This window comes from Mesoplodon mirus (genome assembly GCF_964341445.2).
Source record: "Mesoplodon mirus genome assembly, chromosome: 1".
Classification (NCBI taxonomy): domain Eukaryota; kingdom Metazoa; phylum Chordata; class Mammalia; order Artiodactyla; family Ziphiidae; genus Mesoplodon; species Mesoplodon mirus.
In genome coordinates, this window is record NC_138976.1 from 766258 (window position 1) to 788664 (window position 22407).

The 22407-nt window shown below is 66.5% G+C and overlaps 5 protein-coding genes across 5 annotated transcripts; 1 reads left to right on the top strand and 4 right to left on the bottom strand.

The window, feature by feature from the left end:
• Positions 1-4051: 4051 nt before the first annotated feature.
• Positions 4052-8811, bottom strand: SLC34A3 (solute carrier family 34 member 3). Its single transcript, XM_082618684.1, has 11 exons — positions 8525-8811; positions 8159-8248; positions 7681-7809; positions 7456-7599; positions 7270-7381; positions 7003-7198; positions 6714-6803; positions 6281-6617; positions 6092-6208; positions 5894-6018; positions 4052-4614 (listed from the first exon to the last, which is right to left on the bottom strand). Exons 1-11 carry the CDS (start codon positions 8607-8609, stop codon positions 4150-4152), a joined length of 1890 nt encoding a protein of 629 aa, XP_082474810.1. The 5' UTR covers positions 8610-8811; the 3' UTR covers positions 4052-4149.
• Positions 8812-11048: 2237 nt separating this feature from the next.
• Positions 11049-11525, bottom strand: RNF224 (ring finger protein 224; the record flags this gene model as incomplete). Its single annotated transcript, XM_082618899.1, has 1 exon — positions 11049-11525. The coding sequence occupies exon 1, from the start codon at positions 11517-11519 to the stop codon at positions 11049-11051; it is 471 nt and encodes a 156-aa protein (XP_082475025.1). The 5' UTR covers positions 11520-11525.
• A 1990-nt stretch (positions 11526-13515) lies between these two features.
• Positions 13516-15025, bottom strand: CYSRT1 (cysteine rich tail 1). The gene is made up of 2 exons (XM_082622257.1): positions 14591-15025; positions 13516-14296 (listed from the first exon to the last, which is right to left on the bottom strand). The coding sequence occupies exon 2, from the start codon at positions 14286-14288 to the stop codon at positions 13773-13775; it is 516 nt and encodes a 171-aa protein (XP_082478383.1). The 5' UTR covers positions 14289-14296; positions 14591-15025; the 3' UTR covers positions 13516-13772.
• A 3452-nt stretch (positions 15026-18477) lies between these two features.
• On the top strand, positions 18478-19438 carry RNF208 (ring finger protein 208; the record flags this gene model as incomplete). The annotated part of the gene is made up of 1 exon (XM_082622431.1): positions 18478-19438. The coding sequence occupies one exon, from the start codon at positions 18478-18480 to the stop codon at positions 19273-19275; it is 798 nt and encodes a 265-aa protein (XP_082478557.1). The 3' UTR covers positions 19276-19438.
• A 552-nt stretch (positions 19439-19990) lies between these two features.
• Positions 19991-22309, bottom strand: LOC309805586 (ring finger protein-like). Its single transcript, XM_082623623.1, has one exon. The coding sequence runs from the start codon at positions 21539-21541 to the stop codon at positions 20960-20962; it is 582 nt and encodes a 193-aa protein (XP_082479749.1). The 5' UTR covers positions 21542-22309; the 3' UTR covers positions 19991-20959.
• Positions 22310-22407: the final 98 nt, after the last annotated feature.

The following is a 22407-nucleotide window of genomic DNA, read 5'->3' on the forward strand; positions in this document are numbered from 1 at the left end:
GGCTGAAGCTCCGTCAATCGATCCACTTAACGCCCGCCTTCCCAACGCCTTTGGCCCTTTATTGGTCCGCCGCGGCCTCTGCTCTCCCTATCAAAATACCCCCCCTCGCTCTGCGGTGCTCTGTCCATTGGGTGTTTCAAATGATTGATTTGTTCTTTCATTGGTTGGCTCCGGAGAGCACGCCGACAGGCTGGCGCTATTGGCTGCGCTCGGCCAGCGTCCTGGTAACCGCCGCAGTGCCGCGGGGACCCACGCGGGCGGGGGCGCGGGCTCGGGAGGGGCCAAGCGGGGAGGGCGGGGGAGGGCGGGGGAGGGCCGGCCCGAGGGCCGGGGAAGGTGGGCGGGGCGCGCCCCGTGGGCAAGCGCTTAAGCCCGGGCCCCCCTTGCGCCCTCTCGAGGGCGGCCGAGTGCAGGTTGCGGGGTCTCCGTGCCGAGGAGGGGCGCGGAGCCGTTCATAGCAGAGACATACGGGGCTCAGGGGCCAAGGGGCGGCGGCGGCGGGGCGGGTGTGTCGGTGGAGTCGGGCCCTCCCCTCAGAGCGGCGGAGGCCTTGTGGCTCCCTGCTCCCCTCCTTGGTCCGCACCCGTCGCCGGCAGGTGGGGGAGCACGTGGGGCCGCTGCGCCGGGCCTGGGAGAAGGGGCAGAGGAGGGGAGAAGTGGGCCCGGTGGGGCGGGGAGGGGAAAGGAGAGGAGGGCAGGGCAGGGCGGGAGGGGGCCCTGCCTGGCAGCGGCTTGTTGTGGAGACCGCGCTGGCCCTGCGCCCGTTGCCTTGAGGCCTTGGCCCCAGGAGAGAACAGAGCTGCGTGGAGATGAGGGCAGCGTCCAGGCCTCTGGGCAACCACGGATTAGTACACCTGGGTGGACAAATGTTTTTACTCGTCCTTGATTTTTGTTTTGGGGGAAGAAAAATTTATGAAGGAAAAACAGTTAAATTACACGTGGTCACACCTTTAATCGATCCTTTTGAAAACAGTACACTTGCATTATAGTTTCGTAACATTTAAGAAACCAGGAATTACGTTCATGGGTCTGCCCTGGACAGCCTCCATTGCCATAGCCACTGGGTCCTCTCTAGATTTTGGTTTTCTCAGTGCGGTTCTTACCCTCCTTTGCTCACCAACCCAAGGGTGTTGTGGGCGATACCTGGTTATTTCTACCTAAAGAGAATGCGCTTCCCTTTTCACCGTGTAATACATGACACTACGGTACCATGGCATACTGCAGCGTTAGGACACGTTATGCTATACTTAATCTGTGGATGGAATTGTTGGGGCAAGCAGCATGCTGGCATAGAGATTAGCCTTGCCATCCCCTGAGAGTGGTCTGCAGCCGCAGTCCTGACCTGGAGGGTGAGTCAGCATGTCAAAGTGCTGGTCAGTCCCCTCCTCCATACCAGTCCAGGAAGGTGGGCCCGGCTTCTGCTGGCCACAGGCAGTGGCATGTGGGGTGTGCAGGGTCACTGCCTGGCATCCGGGGTTCTCACGGTGCCCTGCAAAGTGGCTTAGCTGCCCAAGCAGCAGTCTGCAAGGCCTTGGCCCTGCAGCAGGGAGGCTCTGGGGCCTGGTAGCACTGAGTTGTCACAAACCCACAAATTGGTGAGAAAGGGAGAAGCTCAGATTTTCCTCCAAGTGAGCCAGTGAGCGGTGCTCTTTGAGATGTTTGTCAAAGCCTTCTCTCCTTGGCCCCCACCCTTGGCTGAGATCCCCACTGGCAAAGGTCCCTGTTTCCTGTGACCAGTCCCCACAGGGCTGGGAGTTCAGCATGGCACCCTTACTTTACAGGTAACAAAATAGAGGTTGTGTCTCCCACCCAGGTGTGAGCCCCAGAGCCCCCCGTGGCACCAGGTTGTCCACCTTGCAAAGTGAACACTGGGAACAAGACAGCAGGAGGCTCCCCGTGGCCCTCGGCCAAGGACCACAGTTGCCACTGCTGCCTAGGGCTGGCAGGGGCAAGCCCTGCAGGTTCCCACCCTCAGCCAATGGTGCTCCTGCTGCAGGGTGGAGAGGTTGGGCTGGGGGCCAGTCTGGGCCCAGTGCGGATCTGTGGCCCAGCGGGACGCAGGGCAGAGTGGGCAGGGGCTGTGGGAGTGCTAGGCGCCTGGCCCTCCTGCCCCAGCCTGCAGCTGTCGGAGGCATCCACAACGACGGCTCTGTTTACCGGTGGCCATGGTCCCAGCGGGAGGGTGCGTTACCGCCAGGCAGGAGCAGCAGGCAGACAGTCGTTCACGGCCTCAAAGGACCCAGCAGGCAGTCTTTGTGGGCGGCCTCACCCGCCCCCGGAAAGAGAGGTGCATGGGGTACTTTCTTCCCCTCTCACTGCCTTCCCACCATGGGGAGGAGGAGCTGCCCCCTCCATGTCCCCAGGGAAGCAGCCAGGCCCAGTCCCTCCTCAGGGGACTTCCATGGGAGTGAGGTTGATGTCAGAACCACAAGTGTGTCCTGAGGTTACAAAAGTGGGGGGAAGCCAAAAGAGGGTAATGAGCCTGCCCCAGGGGTCTTGTTCCCATGAGGCCCCTGTGGCTCTCAGAACGTGTGGCTAGCTCCTTCCGAGGCCAGGGTGAGCCCCAGGCTCAGGAGACCTAGGAGCGTGTTGGGGGGGACAGGAGACCTGGAGGGACTGAGAGGGACTAGGGGACACGGAGAGGGGCGGAGAGACCTGAGAAGAAGTGAAGGACATGATCCTGGACAATATTGGTCCTGGGGTCCCCTGGTCTCATCTTCCTGACGATTCACACCTGTCCCCCCGGGTTTGGTTAGGCAAACCTGGCGGCCAGGGAAGGAAGGTGCCCCCATCAGGGCAGCATCCACGGACCGGGAGGCGGTGACTGGCCGCAGCAGCTAACGGGGCAAACCAGACCCCGAGCGGCCCGCAGGTCTGCGCGTGCGCGCCCCTCTCCGTGCGCGACTTATGCCGGGAGACGTGATCCGCCAATGCCCTCCTCTCATGGCGGAGGCGTGAGGTCGGGCTGGGGTTGTGGGCAGCCCTGGGCTGGAGGGGTGTCCGGTTACCACCCGGCCGCCAGACAAAAGCGGTCCTGTGTGGAAACCCGCTGCGCTGCGGGGAGGAGCAGGGGGCAGGCGGGGGCGGGCGGAGGCGGCCCCCTCCCGCACGCTCCACCCCCAGGTGGGCACCTGGCCCAGAGGCCTTCGACCGCCTCGCGGCCGAGGTGTTTGGCGTAGGTGGGGGCCTCCAGGTGCGAGAGGCGCCGGGCGTCGCGGGCAGGACCCACTTCCTGGGGTGGGGGGCACTGAGCACCCCCTTTGCCCAGGCCGGCGGGGTGAGGCCCTTGGCGGCCGGCCAACTGTAGGCCGGCGGACCCGGGAAACCGCGCACTGCCTCGCCTGCCCCGCGCTCCGCCCGCAGCCCCGCGCCCGCCCACTTCCCTCCCCGCAGGGCCTCCCCGCCCCGACCCCCACCCCGCTCCGGCCACGCGCCACCCCGCAGCCCCGTGCTCTGCAGCGCTGCGCCGCGCTCTGCGGAAAGAGAGAGAGAGGCAGAACGGGGACGGAGAGGAGTAGGGCGCCTTGGGGCCACCCGGTCCTACCTGTCCCCTCCCCACTCCCCGACGCACCTGCGGAACTCGGGGCCCTGCCGCGACCACGTGACGTCCTCCAGCACGACCGCCGACAGGGGGGCTGGACGGCGTAGGAGCTGCCCGCGCGCGTCTGCCGCGGCCGCGGTGCGTGGGAGCCGGTCGCCCTTTTCCTCCTGTACCCACAAAGAAGGCCCCAGCCACTTCCAGCCTCCCTGGACCCTGAGCTTCTTGCTGCGGGAAGTCTCCACGCTCTGGATTGGCCACTACTTAGGGCCTTCTGTCCCCAGTGGCCGCGGAGAGAAACAGAGTCACAGCTTGGGCCTCGGGGATCAGCTGTGTAGCCGCACCTCCGGGGAAAGCCAGCTCCCACGAGGGCTCAACGCGGGCCCCGGGTGTCCGCTGGGGGGCAGCAACGGCGCTGCCCCACTCCCAGCTCCCCACGGAGGCGGGTGGGGCCCTGCCCATGCAGCCCAGGGTTGGGGAGAGAAGACCACCCACACCTGGGTACAGGCTTGTTTATTTGCAAAGAAGGTGATCCAGGTGACACAGATGTCCGAAGCCACTAGGGTCCCTCAGGGCACCCAGAGGTCAACGGGGTTGGGGGCGTCCGCCCTTCACAACTGCTGGGAGGCCAGGACCTCGGGGTTCTCATAGCAGTGGGCCTCCTTGGCCGCAGCCTGAGGGGGGCTGCCGGCCTTGCAGGGGCAGCAGTGGCTCACCAGGCGGTCCCAGGGCTCCAGAGAACGGAGCCACAGGGGCAGCCAGGCCCAGGAGCGCAGGCGGTGGGGCAGCCAGGCTGGCCGGTGCCGCTGCAGGATGGCGACCAGGATGCTGAGGAGCACCAGCACGACCAGGGGCCCCCCAACTGCAGCCAGCACTGTGCTCCCCGCCAGGGAGAGCCCGAAGGCGGCCAGCGGCAGCAGCAAGAAGCTGAGCAGCAGGTAGGCGACGGCCACCCAGCGGTAGCGGGCAGTCAGGTCCCCAAAGCGCTTGGCCAGTGGGATGGGCAGCCGGAGGACGGGCACCACGTACCACAACAGGATGCCAGCCAGGTTGAAGAAGAAGTGGATGAGGGCGACCTGGAGGGAGGGTGGGCAGGCAGGGTTCAGGAGCCTGGGCTCTGTGGTACAGGGTCCCCTGGGCTCCCCAGGACGCCTGCCCCTCCCTTTCTTGGCAGAAAGGGCACTAAGCCCAAAGACAGTTTGGGGTCCTGCTTGTTAGCCGGGACGGCGGCCTGGGAGGGCAAGTTCTGGCCAGCTGTGCTGGGCCCGCTCCTCCTGCGCCCTCCAGCACTTTGAGGGTTGGGACCCCAGTACGGCATCCCCACGTGGTAACTGCATCTATGATGACCTCGTGGATTCGACCTTCCCCTGAGCTGGCTTAGCTTGCCAACGCGTCGTCCACGGTGACCCCGCTCATGTCATCCCCGAGTGGGCTTGGCCACCCAGCCCTGGGCTCTGGCCTGGCTCCTGTGAGGAGGAGTTGCAGGGCCACACGTGGAGGGAACACAACTCCCTCCAGGGGTTGCTGAAGAAGTCGAGAAGTCGGTGTGGTGGGTGCAGTCCGGAGGGCTTCCTGGAGGGGGTGGATCAGGGCCCTGCACTGGGAGGTTCTAAATGGACAGAGAGCCAAGGCAAGAGAGCAGGTGGAAGTCCGAGAGGGCTGGGGTTCATCTCTTCTTGTGGGCAGCAGCCCAGCAAGATCCAGGCTTTCAGGAGCTGCACCTGTTAGGGTGCTGGGACAGAAGCAGTGGAGCACAGGGGATGATCTGGAGAGAATCCTCAGGACTGAATGGGACTGGGCGTGGGGTGCGCAGGTGGGGGAGGCATCCCGGAGGCAGAATTGTGACCAGGCAGGGGTGCACGGAGGAAGACGGTGAGTCGTCCACGTAGGGGCCTGTGGGGTTTAGGTGCCTGGGGGTGGGGGACATCCTAGAGGTGTTGGCATAGAGGGGCTTGAGGCCCCCGAGGGCTGGGAGGCCTCAAAGGGACACAGCCAGCAGTATGCAGTGGTCCCTCAGGAGAGGTTGGGGGGAGCTGCCAGCTGGAAAGGAGGAGAAGGCACCCTGGGACTACAGGATCCTAGAAATGATAAGGTTGCAGGGGAAGAGGAGAAGGCCTGGGATCCTGAGAAATGCCCACAGGGCCCCTGGGGTCCCAGGAGATGAGGACGCTACAGGTTTGAGCAGGCAGCCAGAGGTGGGGCCCAGGAGAGCTCGAGCCTGAGGCCCCAGGGCAGGCCTCCCGCCTCCAGCCCACAGGGCTGGGCAGGAGGGGACTGAGCCTGAGCGCAAGCCCCAGGCCTGTGTGGGGAGTGGGAGGGGCTTGGGGGCAGGGGAGGGGTGCGGGAGTGTGGTACCTGGACGGCGCTGATCAGCATATTCGAAGGGCTGGCCAGGGCAGCCAGCAGGGCCGTGGTGGTGGTGCCAATGTTGGAGCCCAGGAAGAGGGGGTACGCCCGCTCCAGGCTGATCACCCGGACCCCTGGGGGAGCCAGGGGTCATCACGGGCCCTGAACCCCCTGCCCCCTCGGTCAGGTGCCACCTGTTGTGCTCACCCATGAGTGGCACGATGGCTGCGGTGAAGACGCTGCTGCTCTGGAGCGCGAAGGTCAGGCCGGCCCCCACGAGGATGGCCAGGTAGCCGCTGAGCCAGCCGAATGGGAAGGGGAAGTCTGGGGAGGGGGAGCTGGTCACCCCCAGCCGGGCCTCCTCGCCCCCACCCTCACCGCCTCCTCAAGGCCCACCGGCGTTGATGACGGTCCTCACGGCCTGGGCGACGCGGCCCCGCAGAGCGGAGTTGAGCAGCTTGACGATGAGGACGAGGCAGATGCAGAGCACGAGCAGGGAGGCGGCCAGCAGGATGCAGCCCACGGCCAGGTCCGCGAGCGCTGTGCCCTCGAACAGGTGGCGGCCTGGTGGCAGGGCAGGGGTGGGTGAGCTGCAGCCAGCGTGCGGGGTGGGCGGGGGCCGGGGCGGACGCGGGACCTCACAGGGCAGCTGCTCCTCGGCGGCGGCAGAGCTGTTCCTCTCAGGGCAGGGGCCCCCGGCGGCCGCTGCACAGTTGCTGCTGTTCCCGGCAGTCTGGGGAGGCAGGGCGGGTTGGGCTCAGGACAGGCTCCGAGTAGCCAGGACCGGCTCATTCAGTGGGTCGGAGGTCAGGGGTCCGAGGCACCTCACCGTCTGCCCCTCGGTGCCACACCATCGCTTAATGAGGCTACTGTTGGTAGCGTTGCCCGTGCCGCTGCCCGTAATGACATCAGCGTCCAGCTGGGGGACAGAGGGGTCTGGGTCTGGTGTTGGACTCCCCGGGGGCTCAGAGGACCGCAGCCCGGCCCACTGTGCTCTCTCTTCCCCCAACCGACGACGCCCTGCCCAGATCTACCTCGGCTATCGCCACCTCCCCAAGAAACCCACCCCCTGCCACGCCCGGCATGTGGGTCCTGCCAGAAGCAGCGGCTGGCCTCACCTGCACAATGAGGCGTGTGAGCGGCCGTGTCAGCACCTTGAGGATGTCAGGCGCGTGCCCCCCGGGCTGCAGGTTGGCAGCACCCAGGGCCAGTGCGCTGAGCCTCTCCAGGGGGGCCACAGCACTCTCCAGCGGCAGCAGGATCAGCGCCGTGAGCCAGTTGAAGACACCATGCACCGCTGAGCCGCCAAAGGCCCTGAGGCCACACGGAGTTGGGTGGTCGGAAGCCTCAGCTGCAGCCCCTGCCCTCCCCCGCACCTTACTCACCTCCGAAACTCGTCCCGGTCCCCCGACTGCGCCATCGAGACCAGGGTGCTGGTGATGGATGTGCCCACATTGACGCCCATGATGACGGGCACAGATGCCCGGACGGTCAGCACTGTAGGGGCGCTGCATCAGCCTCTTGCCCCTCACCCCGCCACCACCATCCCCGGGGGGGGAGGGGGCACTCACGCTTGGAGGCCACCATGCTGACCACGATGGAGGAGGACGTGCTGGAGCTCTGCATAAGGACCGTGACCAGCACGCCGATGACCAGTCCAGCCACAGGGTTGGACAGCACCGCGTTGTCCTTGAAGATGTCTCCAGCTACTTTGCCTACGCCCGGGGGACAGGTGCCCTGAGGCTGGGGAGGGTTGGCTGCCTGCCCCACCCCCAGCCACCTAGCCGGTCACTCACTGCCCAGCAGCTGGAAGGCAGAGCTGAGGATGTCCAGGGAGCAGATGAAGAGGTAGAGGCTGCCCAGGAGCCCACAGGCCTTGAGGAAGCCAGCAAACCCCTGGAGCGCCCTGCCGGCCACGCTGAGCTCTGAGGGCAGAGGGCTGTCCTCAGCCGGTCCCACCCTGCCCCCCGGCTCCCCTTCCAGCATGGGGCCAGGGTCCCTCTCCTCTGTTCCTTTGCAGAATGGCCAAGCAGACAGCCCCTTAGGGCCTCCGGGGAGCCTCACTGCCCTCAGGAGGGAAGAGGGGGGCAGGTGGGCAGGCCGGCCATTGAGCCGAGGGACCGGGGTGCCCTGGCGGGGGTCTGCATAGCGGGTTTCCGTGGGGCCCGTTGGGGCAAACCCCCTCCTTGCTCTCCCTCCCCAAGATCCTCTCAAGCTCACACCCTGGCAGGTCGGAGCCTCGTTTGTCCAGTTACCCAGCATCTCCAGACCTACCTTTCCAGGACTGGCCAGTGTCCTTCAGCTGAGGGAGGGCCCAGGGGTCCATATCCCCATCTTCCAAGATGGGGGCAGAACCGGAGGTCCCTGCAGGGGTCAGGGTCAGGTAGGGCCAGGAACCTAGCTGTTTCCTGGACACCTTTAGGTGGCGGCAAAAGGGGGTGGGGGGACTACGGCACAGGGGCTTGGGGTGAGGAACAAGAGTGGGAAGGAGGGGGGCCCCTAACTGTTCTGGCCCCTGGGCTCTCCTGGGGACGGATGGGCTGGAGCCCCTCTCCCAGCTTTCCCAGAGCAATGGGTCAGGGGCCAGGTGGGTGGGCAGGGAGGCAGGCCGAGGCTCCGGGACCCCAGGGCTCCTGGTACCTGCATTTCCCAGCCTCTGGTCCACCAGGCCAACTGTGTCCAGAGTGGCAGGAGGGGCCTGGGCGCGGGTGAAGGAACTCGGCATGGATTTGGGGCAGGGACAGGCCCAGGCCCAAGTCTCGATCTGCTGGGGGGAAGGGCAGTTCAGACGCAGCTCCTCCCCCTGCCTGCCAGGTCGTGGGGTCCCCTGGCCTGAGGCCTCACCGCTGTCCTCCCTTCCCACCTGCTGTTGGCCTTGGTGACCTTCCCCTTCCTCCGTCCGCAGGGAGATGGCTATAGTGACCTCAAGTGGCTGTCAGGTGAGCCCAGTCCAGTTTGGGGGGACGGAGTTGAGGGATCCCTGGCTCCGTTGCTGGTCCTGGCTGGAAGAAGGCCTGGTGGGTGGCCTAGGGTGCTGGGGTGTGGCCGGAAGTGGTCGGGAGCCGGGGACTCAGGGACCTCTCCTATCAGGTGTCACAGAGACCACCGCAGCTGGTCGCGGCATAGACTCTGGCATTTGGTACCAAACGGCAACATCTCCGCTTGATAAGGGCCCCACCTCCAGTGATGGGGAGCAGGACAGGGGGCTGGGTCGCCCCCACCCCACCTCAAGGCTCCCTCCTCAGCCTGCTGGGTCTGGAGCCCCCATCGAGCCCCCTACCTCGGTTCCCAGTGCCCGAGGCCCGGGAGCTGGGGAGCCTGCTGCCCTCCCCCTCCTGCTGCCCCCAAGCTGCTCTCACCCTCAGCTCCTAGAGTGTGTGGGGGGGGCGCCTAAGCCCTGGGCCTGGAGGTCACCCAGCCCTGACCCCAGTGTCCTGGGTCCCCACCTGGTTCTAGAAGCTCCTACCTGTGTGGGTAGTGAGGGGCACCTTCGGGGAGGAGACACAGGCCAGGAGCAGCTGCAGGTCAAAGATCCGCTGGGCGCACACATGACCTGCTGTGTACTGAGCCCCATTAATGTTTACCCAGGAGCCGAGGCCCCTGAGGGGTACCATTGCAGCCCCGGTACCTGCCTTGTCCAGGCCCCACTGTCACCCAGGGGTGTTGCAGGGCTGGGCAGGTGGCCCTTAGTGCTGGACTTCCATGAATGGATGTCTCAGTGACACTGCCAGATGCTGCATGCTGCCTGCCCAAGGCAGGGCAGGATGCTGGGGCTCTGGCTGGCCAGCCTGGGGACCCCTTGGGAAGTCTGCCCTGAGCTCTACGGACCTCACTGTGGTTTTCCTGCCCCGGTCAGATGGCCAGAGGGAAGCCCTTTGCACCAGGTAGGCGGGGAGGGCAACAGCCCCTGAGGTCATCCAGTTCAGGTCTGGGCTTGGGGCAGGGCTGGGCCTGGCAGAGCTCCCAGCGGGCTCAGCCCCAGTGGTGGCCAGCAATGGTCACGGTCACGGGTGTCATGCCTTCATCTGCAAGGGGGAGGGTGGGCAAGGCCCCTCCCCCAAGCCACATTGCTGCCCAGCCCACTGCCCAAGCTCACCTGGGCCAGGAGACTCGGCCCATCCTGTTCTCTCTCCAGCTGAGCCCTGACCGGCCCCCTTGCTCGTGGAGTGCCTCTTATTGGGGTCAGTCCCCTTCCTGCTCCTGGGATGTGGGGAAGAAGAGCTGCCCAGCTGGGGCCGGCCCCTCCCCGTCAGGCCTGGTCTTCCTGGCCCCCTGCTTGCTGCCCACTGGTCGCTGGTGCAGGGGGACTTTGTCCCCGGGAGGGAGGAGGTTCCTGAGTGTCCTCTCAGCACATTCTCTTGTCCATCCCTGCCGCCCGCTGCCCGGCGCGGGCCCCGTGGGCCCTCCCAGGGGCTCTTTCCTGTGCGGGGGTGGGGATGCTGCAGCCCAGTTGGTGGGGTCTGCGTCCACTGTCTCCAGCACCTGCTCTCGTCCCTCCCAAGGGTCTGTCTGGTGGCCATTGGGAGGCAGAAGGAAGCTGAGGGCCTGGCATGGGAGCGGCTGTCCTGAGCAGCCCCTCAGGCAGGTCCCCCCACCCCGGGCCTGGACCTCCTTGGACACCTGTGGCAGCAGTGACTGTGCCTGCGGGGCACCCTCCCCAAACAGCTCCCAACACAGCGGGAGCTCAGTGAGCAGACCAACATCGCAGGGCTGCCTCACAGGCCAGGGGTGAAGGGAGAGGCCCTCCCTCCCTCCGGGCTCACGCCTCTGGGCCGTTCTGTAGAGGAGGGGAGACCTGCTCCAGCAGGACCCGGAACAGCCTCTGCCGGGCCCTGCCACTCCGGCCTGCAGCCCAGTCCCCGGGGTCTGGTCCCCAGACCCTTTCAGGAGCCACCCTCTGAGCCGGGTCTGGACCCGGGCTGGGCTTGCAGGCGACTCTGACAGCAGCACCCCTCCCCTGCACACAGACCAGCGCGGGGCCTGGGAATCCTGGCTGGGATTCCAGCTCCTGCAGGGGCTTACGGTACTGTGGGCACAGCTCCCGACCTTAGATTGTGGCCCTGGGGTGAACACGCGGAGTGGCACCCGGGACACTCTGCCGCCAGGCTGTTCTGGGCAGACGTGCCAGAGGTTCTGGGCAGGCGTGCTGCAGACCGGCCGGAGCTCAGGCCTCGGGGCTGCCTGGGGGGTCCCAGCAGAGGCCGCTGCAGCCCCAGCAGCAGCATCTGGGCTGGGGGAAGTGGGGCTGGGGGCCCAAGGCGGGGCAAAGCCTGGCCGGCTGCTGAGTGATGGCGGTGCTGCCTTTGAGGGGCGTGGGGGGCTGGGGTTCTGTGCGAGGCGGCTCCCGTTCGGCCCTGACGGCCAGGAAGGCAGCCAGGTCGAGGTCCAGCATGGCCACCCCTCCGCGGGGTGTGGGTGTGCTCTGGCGGCACTGCGGGCAGGGGATCCAGCGCTGCTCGTGGGCTGGCGTGTCCAGCCGCCGCACGCATGCCTGGCAGAAGGTGTGGCCGCAGTAGAGGCGGCGGGGTAGGTGCCCAGTGAGGTCATAGGCCGAGTAGCAGATGACGCAGTCGCCTCGCTGGGGCCCAGCGGCTGTGCCCTCTTCGGAGGCCCGGGGACCCTCTGGCGGCAGCATCCTGGGGGAGGCATGCAGGGAGGCTGCAGCCTACCCATCCCAGGCTGCCCATGCTTGTCCTGCATGGTTGGGGCCTCAGCACCAGAAGCCCCACCGGAGGACAGGAGCCCAGGAGCCCAGGCCTCTGCAGACCTGGGAGGGTGGGTGGTGGCCAGTGGGCCTGGTGGACACCAGGCTCTGGGTACAGCCTGGGTCCCTGTGACTGCTGCTGGGCAGCATCCTACCCTGCTGTCTGGTCTCTCTCTGTGGCCCTCGTGTGCCATCCCAGGCCGGAACCCACCCCAGCCTGCCTGAGCCCCAGGCCTCTCTTACCTGCATCCGTTCTGCTGGGTGGCTATGTTCAGCCAGAGGGTGGCTGGGCATAGGGGGGACCCAGGGCGCCCTGCGGCTCCCTCCTTGGGGCTCGCGTTACTGGCCTACCACGGACCAGTCAGCAGGGAGGCAGGTGGTGGCTGTGGGCAGGCGTGGGCTCCCCTTTCAGCCACAAAGAGCTTGCAACTGGATCCATCAGCACCACCAACTCATCAGGAGATAAGGGCCCCCCCACTCTGCCTGCCCCGCCCCCTTCATGCGCAGACCCGGCTCCACTAACCCCTCACCCAGGCCTGGCTTTGCCACTCAGCTTTGCCCATCTTCCCGCTTCGTCCACCCAGACCTGCGCCCACCCCACCTGCACTCATACTCCACCCCCACCTCATGATGGGAAAGCTTTTTGGTTTGACCTGGGTGATGCCTGTTCTTCAGCTCTTAGTTCAAGCGTCACCTCCTCCAGGAAGCCTGCCAGGACCCCCACCAGCTCAGAGCTCTGAGGGGTCCTTCTGCTCTGTGGCTCAAGCACAGTGTGTGTGTCCATGTTGATCTGTCCCATTGCCTTTGTCCCTGTCTGGGCTGGGCCTGTCATGTTCCCATCACAAGCCAGCCCCATAAGGCTCCAAGGAGGCCCTCAAGCACAGGAGTGGAGATCCCCACTCATACAGAGACCACTCAGAAACTCTCTGAGGTGCAGGGCACCGTGGGCAGCTCCAGATGCCCTCCTCAGAGGCCACCTCCCCCTGGCCTCTGCCTGGTCAAAGCCCTGGGGCCAGCCCAGTGACATAGCAGAATGGGGTGTGTTGGGAAGGGTGGGGTTGAGGTCAGGACCCCAGAACCCTCTCCGTCCCGTTAGAGGAAGCCAGGCCCAGAGGGTCCCCTCCTTACTCCTGCTGTCCTGGCAGGCCCCCGCCTCCTGGGCTGGTCAGACGGGTTTTTGGTGGCTGGCCCGGGTGGGTTCATCTTCCTGTGCGGGCCAGTCATGGGGCAGAGCCGGGAGCCTGAGCCCTGTGGAGTCAGGCCAGTGACACGCCTGCCCACGCCCAGGGACCAGTCCTGCTGTGTGGCCAGTCACCAGGGGTCGGGGGAGGGCTGGCACCAGGACCCGTCCATCCTGCAGGGCCAGCTTGGCCTCCTTCTCCGGCTCTCTCTGCCCAGTCCCGGAAACATCAGTGTGCCTGGTACTGGCCTCGCTGCTCAGTCTTCACACCGGCATTCCGGCCTCATCCCCGTGCCCCCGACGCAGGTGCACTGTGCTGCTTGGACAGGTGGGAGATGGGTCTGGCCCAGTGCCTTTTCTGCCCACCTCTGTGAAGCCCAGGCCCCAGAGGCAGGACAGCAGGGAGCAGCACACAGCAGATGTTCAGGAATTGGGTGTTCTGTGGGAAACCAGAAAAACACCCCGGCCGAGGCAGGGCAGTGACTCACGGGTGGGCAGGGCTGGGTGCTGGCCACCTGGGCTCCCACTCCTGGAAACCTGCCCACACTGGTCCCACCCACCACTGTGCTGCCAACACGGTTCTCCTCCTGGAGGCTTCTCAGGCTCTACTGCTGGTTCCAGGCACAGCATGGTCCTGCTGTCTGACCTGCAGACTCTCCTGTCTCCCAGGCTCACCCTCAGCCCCGGGGAATGCAGGGCAGCTCAAACCCAGGCCCGACCAGCCTTCCTGTCCAGCCTCTGGGCCAACCTGAGAGTGCAGTGTAGGTTAGGTTGTCATGAGGCTGCCCCACCCCAGAATGTCCCATAGAGGCTGGCAGCCTGTGGGGACGTCTAGCCTGGGACCCTCCCGAAGCGGATAGCAGCAAAGGAGAAGAGTGGCCGGGACGAAGCTCGCTCTGCTTTATTGCCTGGCCCTGGGCCTTGAAGAAGTGGTCAAGGGTGTCCCCGGGGCTGCCATCATGGCCAGCGCCCAGGGCTCTGTTTCAGGGGCGGGGGCTGAGCTGTCAGCCTTCTCGGTGGGTAGGTGCCGCTGTCCAGGGTGGGGAGCGGCCAACACCCGTGACAGCAGGCCAGTGGCTGTTCCAACTGTCCAGGCACTGCTGTGGCCACCTGAGCAGAGGCCCGGGCCTGCCATGTGGAGGCGCCCCACAGCAGGCCCTGCGGCCCAGGGGCCAGTGGCAGCAGGAGCAGCAGGGACAGCAGCAGTGATGCGCAAGGTCGCCACGCCCCGCCGGCGGCAGGCCAGTGTAGGTCAGTCCTGCCTGGTGCTGCCCACTGCCATCGGGGGTGCAGGGCTGCTGCCAGGCCTGCTGGCCCTGGTTGGAGGCAGCCCCCTTGGCAGCCTTGGGCCCTGGGGCCTCCTCGGTAGGCTCCAGGGTGCAAGACCCCACGGGCAGAGGCTGCGACTCCGAGGAGGATGGAGCTGCCTCCAGCTGCTGCCCCAGCTCGGGCCGCAGGTGAGCCCTCGGGATGCTGACATGGGCATATGGGTCCTTGACAAACATCTCAGGGGGGTCCATGGCTTGGCCTGGCAGGGGTGGGCAGAGGAGACAAAATCAGCTCAGTGGAGGGGGACCCAAGAAAAGCCAGGCTGTGGAAACGCCTGAGTGTGTGTGTGAGGCCTATGTGTCAGTGCGTGTGCAAGGTAGCGGAGTGTAGGGAGAGTGAAGGCCAGTGTCTCCTAGCTGCCCCCAGGTGTCCCCCGCCCTCCCTGAGAGACAGTGTCCTGTGATGGAGCTGGGAGTGGGGTGGGGGGCTGGGATATGCAGCTAAGCTGGTCCTGCAGGGGGTGCGGAAGCCCCTCAGCCCAGGACGGACCCACCTGAAGTGGCGACAGCAGCAAGGTGTCGTCTTGTTCTCTGGGCCAGGTCCCAGTGCCTGTGAGCTGAGCGACTGGCGGCTGCCTTTTCCCTCCTGGGGAGGGGCGGGGCTGTGGGCGCGGCTCAAAGCTGGGGTTCCCAAGATCCCAGGAGGCCCCAGCTCCTGGAGCACAGCGGCCACCCACCCTTCCTTTTTTGGTTGGGCGTTGGCTGTGGCCTGGCCTCCCAGGGACATTGCCAGCCTGGGTGATTCAGCCTCAACGCATCTGGGGCATGTTCTGGCCCTCCAGGAACCTGCAGCTCACCAGAACGCAGGACAGGAGGCGAGTCTGGGGTCAGGCCTGCAGGTGGTCTGGGGGCCCAGCCATTACTCGCACGTCTCAGAGCCTCTGCTTTGAAGCAGAGGGCAGAGGTCCTCACTGTGACCCAAGCCTCTACCCCGCAGGCAGAGACCAAGATGTTTGCGAACACACGACTTGTAGGTTTGCTGTTTTTTTTTAACTGATAAGAAATGCTTGGTTTACACACCTTTGCCGATAAAACTTACTTTTCTTACGATTGGCGACATGGGCTTCATACACAAGTGACGTTTCTAGCTCATTTCTGAAACTAGTTTCCCTCTGTTTGGTGGACTCGTGGGCCACAAGCCCCTGATCCCTCAGCGTCCCCATCCTTGGCCCTCGCATCCCCTCCATCTGTGAGGTGTCACATAGCACCTGCCACACAGGGTCGCTGTATGTGGGGGGTGGGTGGATGTGAGCACTCGGGTCTTGGGTTTGGGCCTGGCACGGCGAGCTCCGCCTGGGGCAACCGGGACAGTAGGGTACGGCCTGGACACGCACCCCTAGTCCTTGGCGCTCGGGGGGAACCCCCAGGAAGGGCGGGGTCAAATCAGACACGGCCCAGAGGCCAGCTGACCAGAGTGGCCTGCATGGGGCCGGTCAGGCCGGTCCGGACATGAGTAGTACCGATGCGGCACCAGACGTAGGGGCAATTAGGCCCAAAGGCCGGGAAATTGCGAGGCGGACAACAGAGGTCCAGTGCGCAGGCGCCAGAAGCCCCGCCCACAGACCCTACAGATTCTGTCCCTTGCTGAGAGGAGGCTGGCGCATGCGCAAAACAGGACTGACAGGGCGGGGGTTGGAGGTGCGCCCGGTGGGAACTATATTCCCCAGAAGCCTCTGCGCTCAAGGGTTTTCCTAAACACCTGGTTCGGGGTCAGCTGGCCTCATCTGTCCAGGACCCGGCTTGGGCTGCACCAGCTCTGAGACGCCCGGCTCGGGAGGCGTGGGTTTGGGCGGGCTCTGGGCGGGAGCCTTGCACTGGATGGACTTCATCTCTAGGGGCGGGGCCTCGGGTAAGGGGTGGGGCCTAGTGGCCGGTACCACCTTGGGTGCGCGCCTAGGTAGTTGGTGGGGAGATGAGCAAAGCCCTTGCCTAGGCTGGACCCCTCAGTCCTCCCCTGGCCGGGTCTGCCGCAGTTACCCTGCCTTCGCGCCAGGGCCCCATAAGCACCCCGCTGCCCCTCCCACGGGGCACCTGCTCACTAGCACACATGCTGTCGCTGAATGGTGGAGGACACTGAGGCGCAGGCACTAGCCTGAGATGGCAAAGAGCGGCAAAGTCAAGGCCTATGGGCCAGGGATGCCTCTCCAGCCTGTTTTGCCCCCGTGGGGCCCTTTATCAGGAACGCCGACCTTTCCGGGCTCTTCTGCCTGCAGGACTTGGGGCTAGGTCTAGAGCCAGGTGTAGTCTGGCCTGTACAGAGCGGAGGAGCTGTGGCCAGAAGGGGCTGGGACTGTCCACGGTTAGGTGCATGGCCCAGTGCTGATCAAAGAAGTGCCAGCAGGCCATGTGGTGGCCCTGGCAGGTTAGGGAAAGGTTCTCTGGAGGCCCACGCAGCCCTGGTCCTTTGCCCTGTATTTGTCAGCATGTCCTCTCTCCTCCCTCTCACCTGAGAATGCCTCACAAGCAGAGGGTGTATCCTGGGGGGGCAGGGAAGCCTGGCCTGAGGAAGAAGCAGAAAGGAATGGGGCCTCTGTGCTGGGTGCGGTCAGGTTAGCACACAACTCTGTGACAACGGGACACGTGCTGACCTGCTGGGATGCCGGAAAGGGCCACCCCACCCCGTGTAGGTGCGTGTCCTCCCTGAGCTGCCCCATGGCGGCCTGTCCAGCTGTCTGTTTGACCTTCCACCTACCCCTCACACCACCCATCTGTCCAACTGTCCTGTCCTTGGAGCATTCTCCCAACTCCCGTTCCTCCCTCCATTCACTCCTCTGATTGTCGCTTGCCCGCCCCTGCTTACCCTCTTCTGTCACCTCACGGTCTTTGAGCCTGCCAGTGCTGGAAACAGCCTGCTGCACCTGTGGGCCAGAAAACCCTGGAGGCATTCCCACTGGGGGCCGAGTGGAAGGACAAGCAGAGACCCTGACTCTGGGGGGGGACACAAGGCAGTCCCACGGTGGTGTCCTGGGAACCAGCTTTAATGGGACCACCCCTGGGCTCTCTCCTCCCCTTCCTCCCTCTGGCATTGTGAGAGCTCAAAGCAGGCTTTCCCTTCCAGAATTGAGGCGGGGGGCTTGACTAGGACCCAGGCTCAGCCAGGCGGGGACGGGGGAAGGGGAGGCAGGAGGGGGGACGCCACGGGGATCCTGACCCCCACGCGGCCCGCGGGGGGGAGGAGGAGGGCGACCCCGAGAGCGGGCGCCAGGCCCGCGGCGGATCGAGGGGCGGCAGAGACTGGCCCCGCCCCGCGGACCCCGCGCGGGTCCCCAGACGGGGGTGGGGTGGGGGGTGGCGCTGCGGGCGCGGGCAGGCGCCGCGCGCACTGCGGTCCCCGCGCCTCCGCCGCAGAGCGCGCCACGCTCGGCACGCACCTGCCGCCGCCGCCGCCGCCGCCGCCGCGCCGAGCCGAGCCCCGCGCCCCACGCCCCCGGGAGCCGCCGCGGCCCGGCCATCGCCCGAGGTCGCCGCCGGAGCCGCCGGAGCCGCCGGGCCAAGGCGCGGGCGTCGCATCCAGGCCTGCCTTTGAGACAACCTCTGCGGCGGCGGCGCGCGGCCCGGCCGGGAACGCCAGGCTGGGGCAGGTGAGTGCGGGCGGGGCGGGACAGCGCGGGGTCGCCGCTCGCCGGCCTCCACTCCTAGGCAGAGGTCGGGCCTCGGGAACGGGAACTGGGGAGGGGGCTGGGTTCCGAGTCTGGCGAGGGTAAGGGTCAGAGGTCGGGCGTCCTGTCTTTTGTGCAGAGTGAGGGTGAGGGTGAGGGTGAGGGTGAGGGTGAGGGTGAGGGTGGGCCCGGGCGCTGCCCTCACGCTGTCTCTCACCTGCAGCTCGGGCCCGGTGAAGGCCTCTCCTCTGCTCCCGCCGCCGCCGCCGCCGCCGCCGCCGCCGCTGCCGCCGAGCTTGCAGCCCGGGTCCTTCCGCAGCCAGGGCTCAGGCTAGCTGCCTTCCCTGGGCGCCCTGTCCTGGAGCCATGGGGCCCACCTAGCCCCTGCCTGTCCGGATGTCCCGGTCCCGGGACGGCTGATCTCGGCTGCAGGGGGACACCTCCCAACGCCCCCTCGCCAGCCTCAGCAGCCAGAGACCCTGGGTGAGCCCCTGGGCCCGACCTCCAGCCCAGGACAGTCTCCCACACCCCCCTGCCCCTGTTCCTCTCCTCCTCCCCCGCTCCTTCCTCCTCCTCCTCCTTGGACTGGACCTGAGAAGCCACTGTGGCCACTGGGGGGGGCCCTTCCCCCCAAGCTCTTGCCAGCCTCCCCCAGGAGTCCACAGGGCGTCCAGGGTCCCCACCAGGCCTGGCGGGACCAGGATGCTGCCCCGTCTCCTCCCCCCCGGCCTCACCCAACTCCCCCACCCACCCGAACACCCAGTCTGACTGGAGACAGCCGGATGCCGGCTGACCCTGGGCCCGAGGCGGGCAGTGGCTGGCCGGGCTTCCTCATGTCCTGCCTGAAGGGCCCCCATGTCATCCTCAAGATGGAGGCCATGAAGATGGTCCACCCTGAGAAGTTCCCCGAGCTGCAGGCGGCCGCCCCCTGCTTCCCACCTGCACCCCGGCCCACCCCCGCTCTGGCACCCAAGAGAGCCTGGCCCTCAGACACAGAGATCATCGTCAACCAGGCCTGTGGGGGGGACATGCCTGCATTGGAAGGGGCTCCCTGCACCCCGCCGCTGCCACGTCGGCCCCGCAAGGGCAGCGCGGAGCTGGGCTTCCCCCGAGTGGCGCCGGCAGACGAGGTCATCGTGAATCAGTACGTGATTCGGCCTGGCCCTGCGGCCTCAGGGGCCTCCGCGGCAGCGGCAGCGGCTGCAGGGGAGCCTCTGGAGTGCCCCACCTGCGGGCACACGTACAACGTCACTCAGCGGCGGCCCCGCGTGCTGTCCTGCCTGCACTCTGTGTGTGAGCAGTGCTTGCAGATTCTCTACGAGTCTTGCCCCAAGTACAAGTTCATCTCCTGTCCCACCTGCCGCCGCGAGACTGTGCTCTTCACTGACTACGGCCTGGCTGCGCTGGCCGTCAACACGTCCATCTTGAGCCGCCTGCCACCCGAGGCACTGACCGCTCCGTCCGGTGGCCAGTGGGGGGGCGAGCCTGAGGGCAGCTGCTACCAGACCTTCCGGCAGTACTGCGGGGCCGCGTGCACCTGCCACGTGCGGAACCCGCTGTCCGCCTGCTCCATCATGTAGCGTCCACCCGCCTGCCACCGCCCACCGGTCCTCGCTCGCTGCTTCTTCAGGGGTCTGGCCCTGCCCTGTTGCCCACTGACCCCTTGCCCACCACAGCTTCTGGCCCCCACCCGCGTGGCACTGTCGTTGCAGCCAACCTTGCCATTAAAACTCTGCCAAAGTCTGCACCTCGTTCCCTGGACTGAAGCCTAGGCCTGTGCACAGGCCTGGGCCAGGGTGGGCACCCAGGGCTGCAGCCCCGACAGGGTCCAGGCTGGAGCAGCCAGAGGGAGGCCCAGTGCTGTTTGGAGTCAACCTGGTCTGCTCGCTGGGGGCCAGTCTGGTCCAGGCACACTGCTCAGGAGGGCTGGGCCTGACAGTGTGTGTGTGCGCGCGTGTGTGTGTGTGTGCGCGTGTGTGCGCACGTGTGTGAACGCCCCACACCTCTGTGCAGAGCCAGCCTCCTGTATGTGCCAGGCAGGACTGTGGGGGCAGGTGTGCAAAGCAGGCCCAGCTGGGCAAAGGGAGGACGCTTCCTCTGCACTGGCCACTGGATGTGAGTGCAGCCAGCGGGGGGACAAGTCAGTCCAGCTGGCCCCTGGTGCCTACCTGACCCTCTGAGGTTGTGTGAGAATAGCCTTGGGGCCAGCCTGGGCTGGGGTTGGGACAAAGGTTGGCCGCAGTCACAATCAGGTATGAGGACCAGAGAAGGGCCTCCTGTCTGGCACCGGGACGACCTGGCTGTGGAGAAGGAACCTTGTTGCCTGGTTGGTGAAGGCAGGGTAAAGATGACAGCGATGAAGCAACGACAGTATCAGTAGCAGCTACCGTTTATTGCCGAGAGCCATCTTGCGCGCTGGGCACAGGGCTCAGCATGTCACCAACAAGCCCAGGAGGTGGTGCTGTGACGGCGCCTGTCCTTCAGATAAAGTCCCCAGCTCCACGAAGGGAGGTCAGAGAGGAGGCGGGGGCAGAACTGGGGCCCAGCTTGGTGCTCTGTGTCTCCAGGGCCTGGCTGGGCCCGCGTCCCTTGAAGCTGAGGGGCATGTGCTGACCCTCCGGCTGCTCAGGGCCGCCACTCGGATCCTGACTGGCCAGGTGAGCAGGCCCTTTGTGGGCTGGGCCTGTGCGGCAGGGGCCCTCCCCTCGGCTACCCTGACCTTCAGGGAACACACGCTGGGCCTTATCTGGAACGTGGGCAGGTGGGGGGCCTGCAGCCCCGGCCCAGGGCTCCGCCCACTCCAAGGACTCGACTCCCTGCCAGGCCTCTGTTCACTTTCATGTCCATTGCACCCGTCTGTCCTGCTCCTGCAAGCAGGCCAGGCGGGAGGGCAGAGACAGCCCAACAACAGTGTGGGGCCTGTCCATCGAGGGGCACTTGGGGCCCTGGTCACAGACCTCCTCCAGTCCTGTCCTGGGCACCAGTGGCTCATGTCCGGGCAGCAGGGCAGTCTGGAGTCTCTGGCTGGGTCAGATGCTGAACACAGGCTCCTGGGTGGCCCTCCCTGCCCAGGTGCTGGGTCTTGGTTGAAGGCTAGTGCCCCGGTCACCCTTGGGTCCTTCAGCCTGGTCATCGGGCCTCAGGGCAAGGTGCTCCCAAGGCCCCACGGCACCAAGGCTCGGGCCAGTCTGGGCCTCCTGTCCGCTGGCGGCCGTGGCTGTCCCAGACCCAGGCCGTGCTGGTGGCGGACGTGACGGGCTCTGCTTAGTGGCGGGAGCTGTCCAGCAGCACGAAGAGCAGCCCCAGCAGCGCGAGCGGAGCGAAGATGAGCAGCAGGCCCAGCAGCTCGAGGGCCAGCAGGCCCAGCAGCGCCAGGCGGCGGGCGCAGGGCCCCCGTTCCCGTAGGGCCCAGAGCCAGGTGCCCAGGCAGGGTGGGCAGGGCAGGAAGGGCAGGCAGCCTCGGTTGCCCACAGGCCCCGGCAGGAAGCGCAGCTGGTAGCGGTGCTCTAGGGAGGCCCAGGGCCCGGGGCCCCGGTGGGGGGGCATGCGGAGGGCAGCGGGCGCAGGGCGCTGGGGCCCATCGGCCTGTAGCAGCTCCTCCTGCAGCCGGCAGATCGCCCACTCAAGCATGGGTGTTTTCTGGCGACACAGCGGGCAGCACACCCGGCCCAGGTCAGCACTGGGGGCTGCGCCCAGCAGCTGGTGCAGGCAGCCAGCACACAGGCCGTGGCCGCAGTTCAGCAGGGCGAGGCGGTGCTCCCCGGGCCCGTAGGGCTCAGTGCAAATGGGGCACTCCTCCTCCTCGTCCTCCTCGTCCTCTGTGGGCCTGGCCCAGGGGCAGGCCATGGCTGCGGCCCCCAGCAGGGGCGCACTGTCTGGAGTCCTGGCACCCTGGGGGCTCCCAAGGGCCCCGCCGTCCGACCCATCATCTACCAGCACTTGGCGCAGCGGGTCCAGGCGCTCAGGGCCCAGGGAGGCCAAAGGCAGATTGGTGAGCCCAGAGCTGAGGTCAGCAGGGCCATGAGTGGGGGCCCCAGGGCACAGTTCAGGGGCGGTGCCTCCAGGGCAGGGGTCGGGGTGGGTGGGTGGGGACCCCAGGGCGGCGACGGGGGAGGCTGGGGCTGTGAAGGTCAGTGTGGCCCTCCGGGGCTGGGGCACGGCCTGGCACTGACCTTGCAGCAACTGCCACCTCCTCCTGGCTCCAGGCCCCACTCAGAGTAAACTTCACTCGGGCCCCAATAGCCGTGCCAGCTCCGGGTGGCTCCTGGGCCCAGCGTGCCGTCCCGTCCCCAAGAGGGTCTGCCAGGCCCAGCCGCAGCGATCCGTGTCAGCCAGCTGTATTCTAGGCGGCGGCGCTGTGGGTAGGCCAGCCTAACTCCTCCAGCAGGAATTCCGCTCCCGGGGCGGGGACGCCACTCACACGTCCCTCCCCAACCAGCCTGGGCCACGCCCCTCCCCTCCCGCCTGAGGCCGCGCCCCCTCCCTCCCAGGGCCCTGGGCCGCTCTGCCCTGGGCTGGGAGGGGATGGTCGACGCCAGCCTTGGCGGGTGCCTCTCCAGGCCTCCCCCTACTGGGCCATCAGGGCCAGGGCAGAGCTTGTACAAGGAGGGCAAACAGCTGGCACCCACCGCGTGAGAATCGGGCACCGAGGCGTGGGGCTGAGCCACGGTGCCCTCACCCCAAGCAGGGCAGGTGAGCTGTGGGCCCACCCA

Bases quoted from the DNA above. Each gene is read 5' to 3' on its own strand.
- SLC34A3 (XM_082618684.1), bottom strand. From the start codon at position 8,609: ATGCCGAGTTCCTTCACCCGCGCCCAGGCCCCTCCTGCCACTCTGGAC. The intron at 7,199-7,269 runs GTGAGTAAGGTG...GTGTGGCCTCAG, and splicing joins GACCGGGACGAGTTTCGGAG to GGCCTTTGGCGGCTCAGCGG. The intron at 6,019-6,091 runs GTGAGCACAACA...TGGCTCCCCCAG, and splicing joins AGCCATCGTGCCACTCATGG to GGGTCCGGGTGATCAGCCTG.
- CYSRT1 (XM_082622257.1), bottom strand. From the start codon at position 14,288: ATGGACCCCCCTGAGATGTTTGTCAAGGACCCATATGCCCATGTCAGC.
- LOC309805586 (XM_082623623.1), bottom strand. From the start codon at position 21,541: ATGGCCTGCCCCTGGGCCAGGCCCACAGAGGACGAGGAGGACGAGGAG.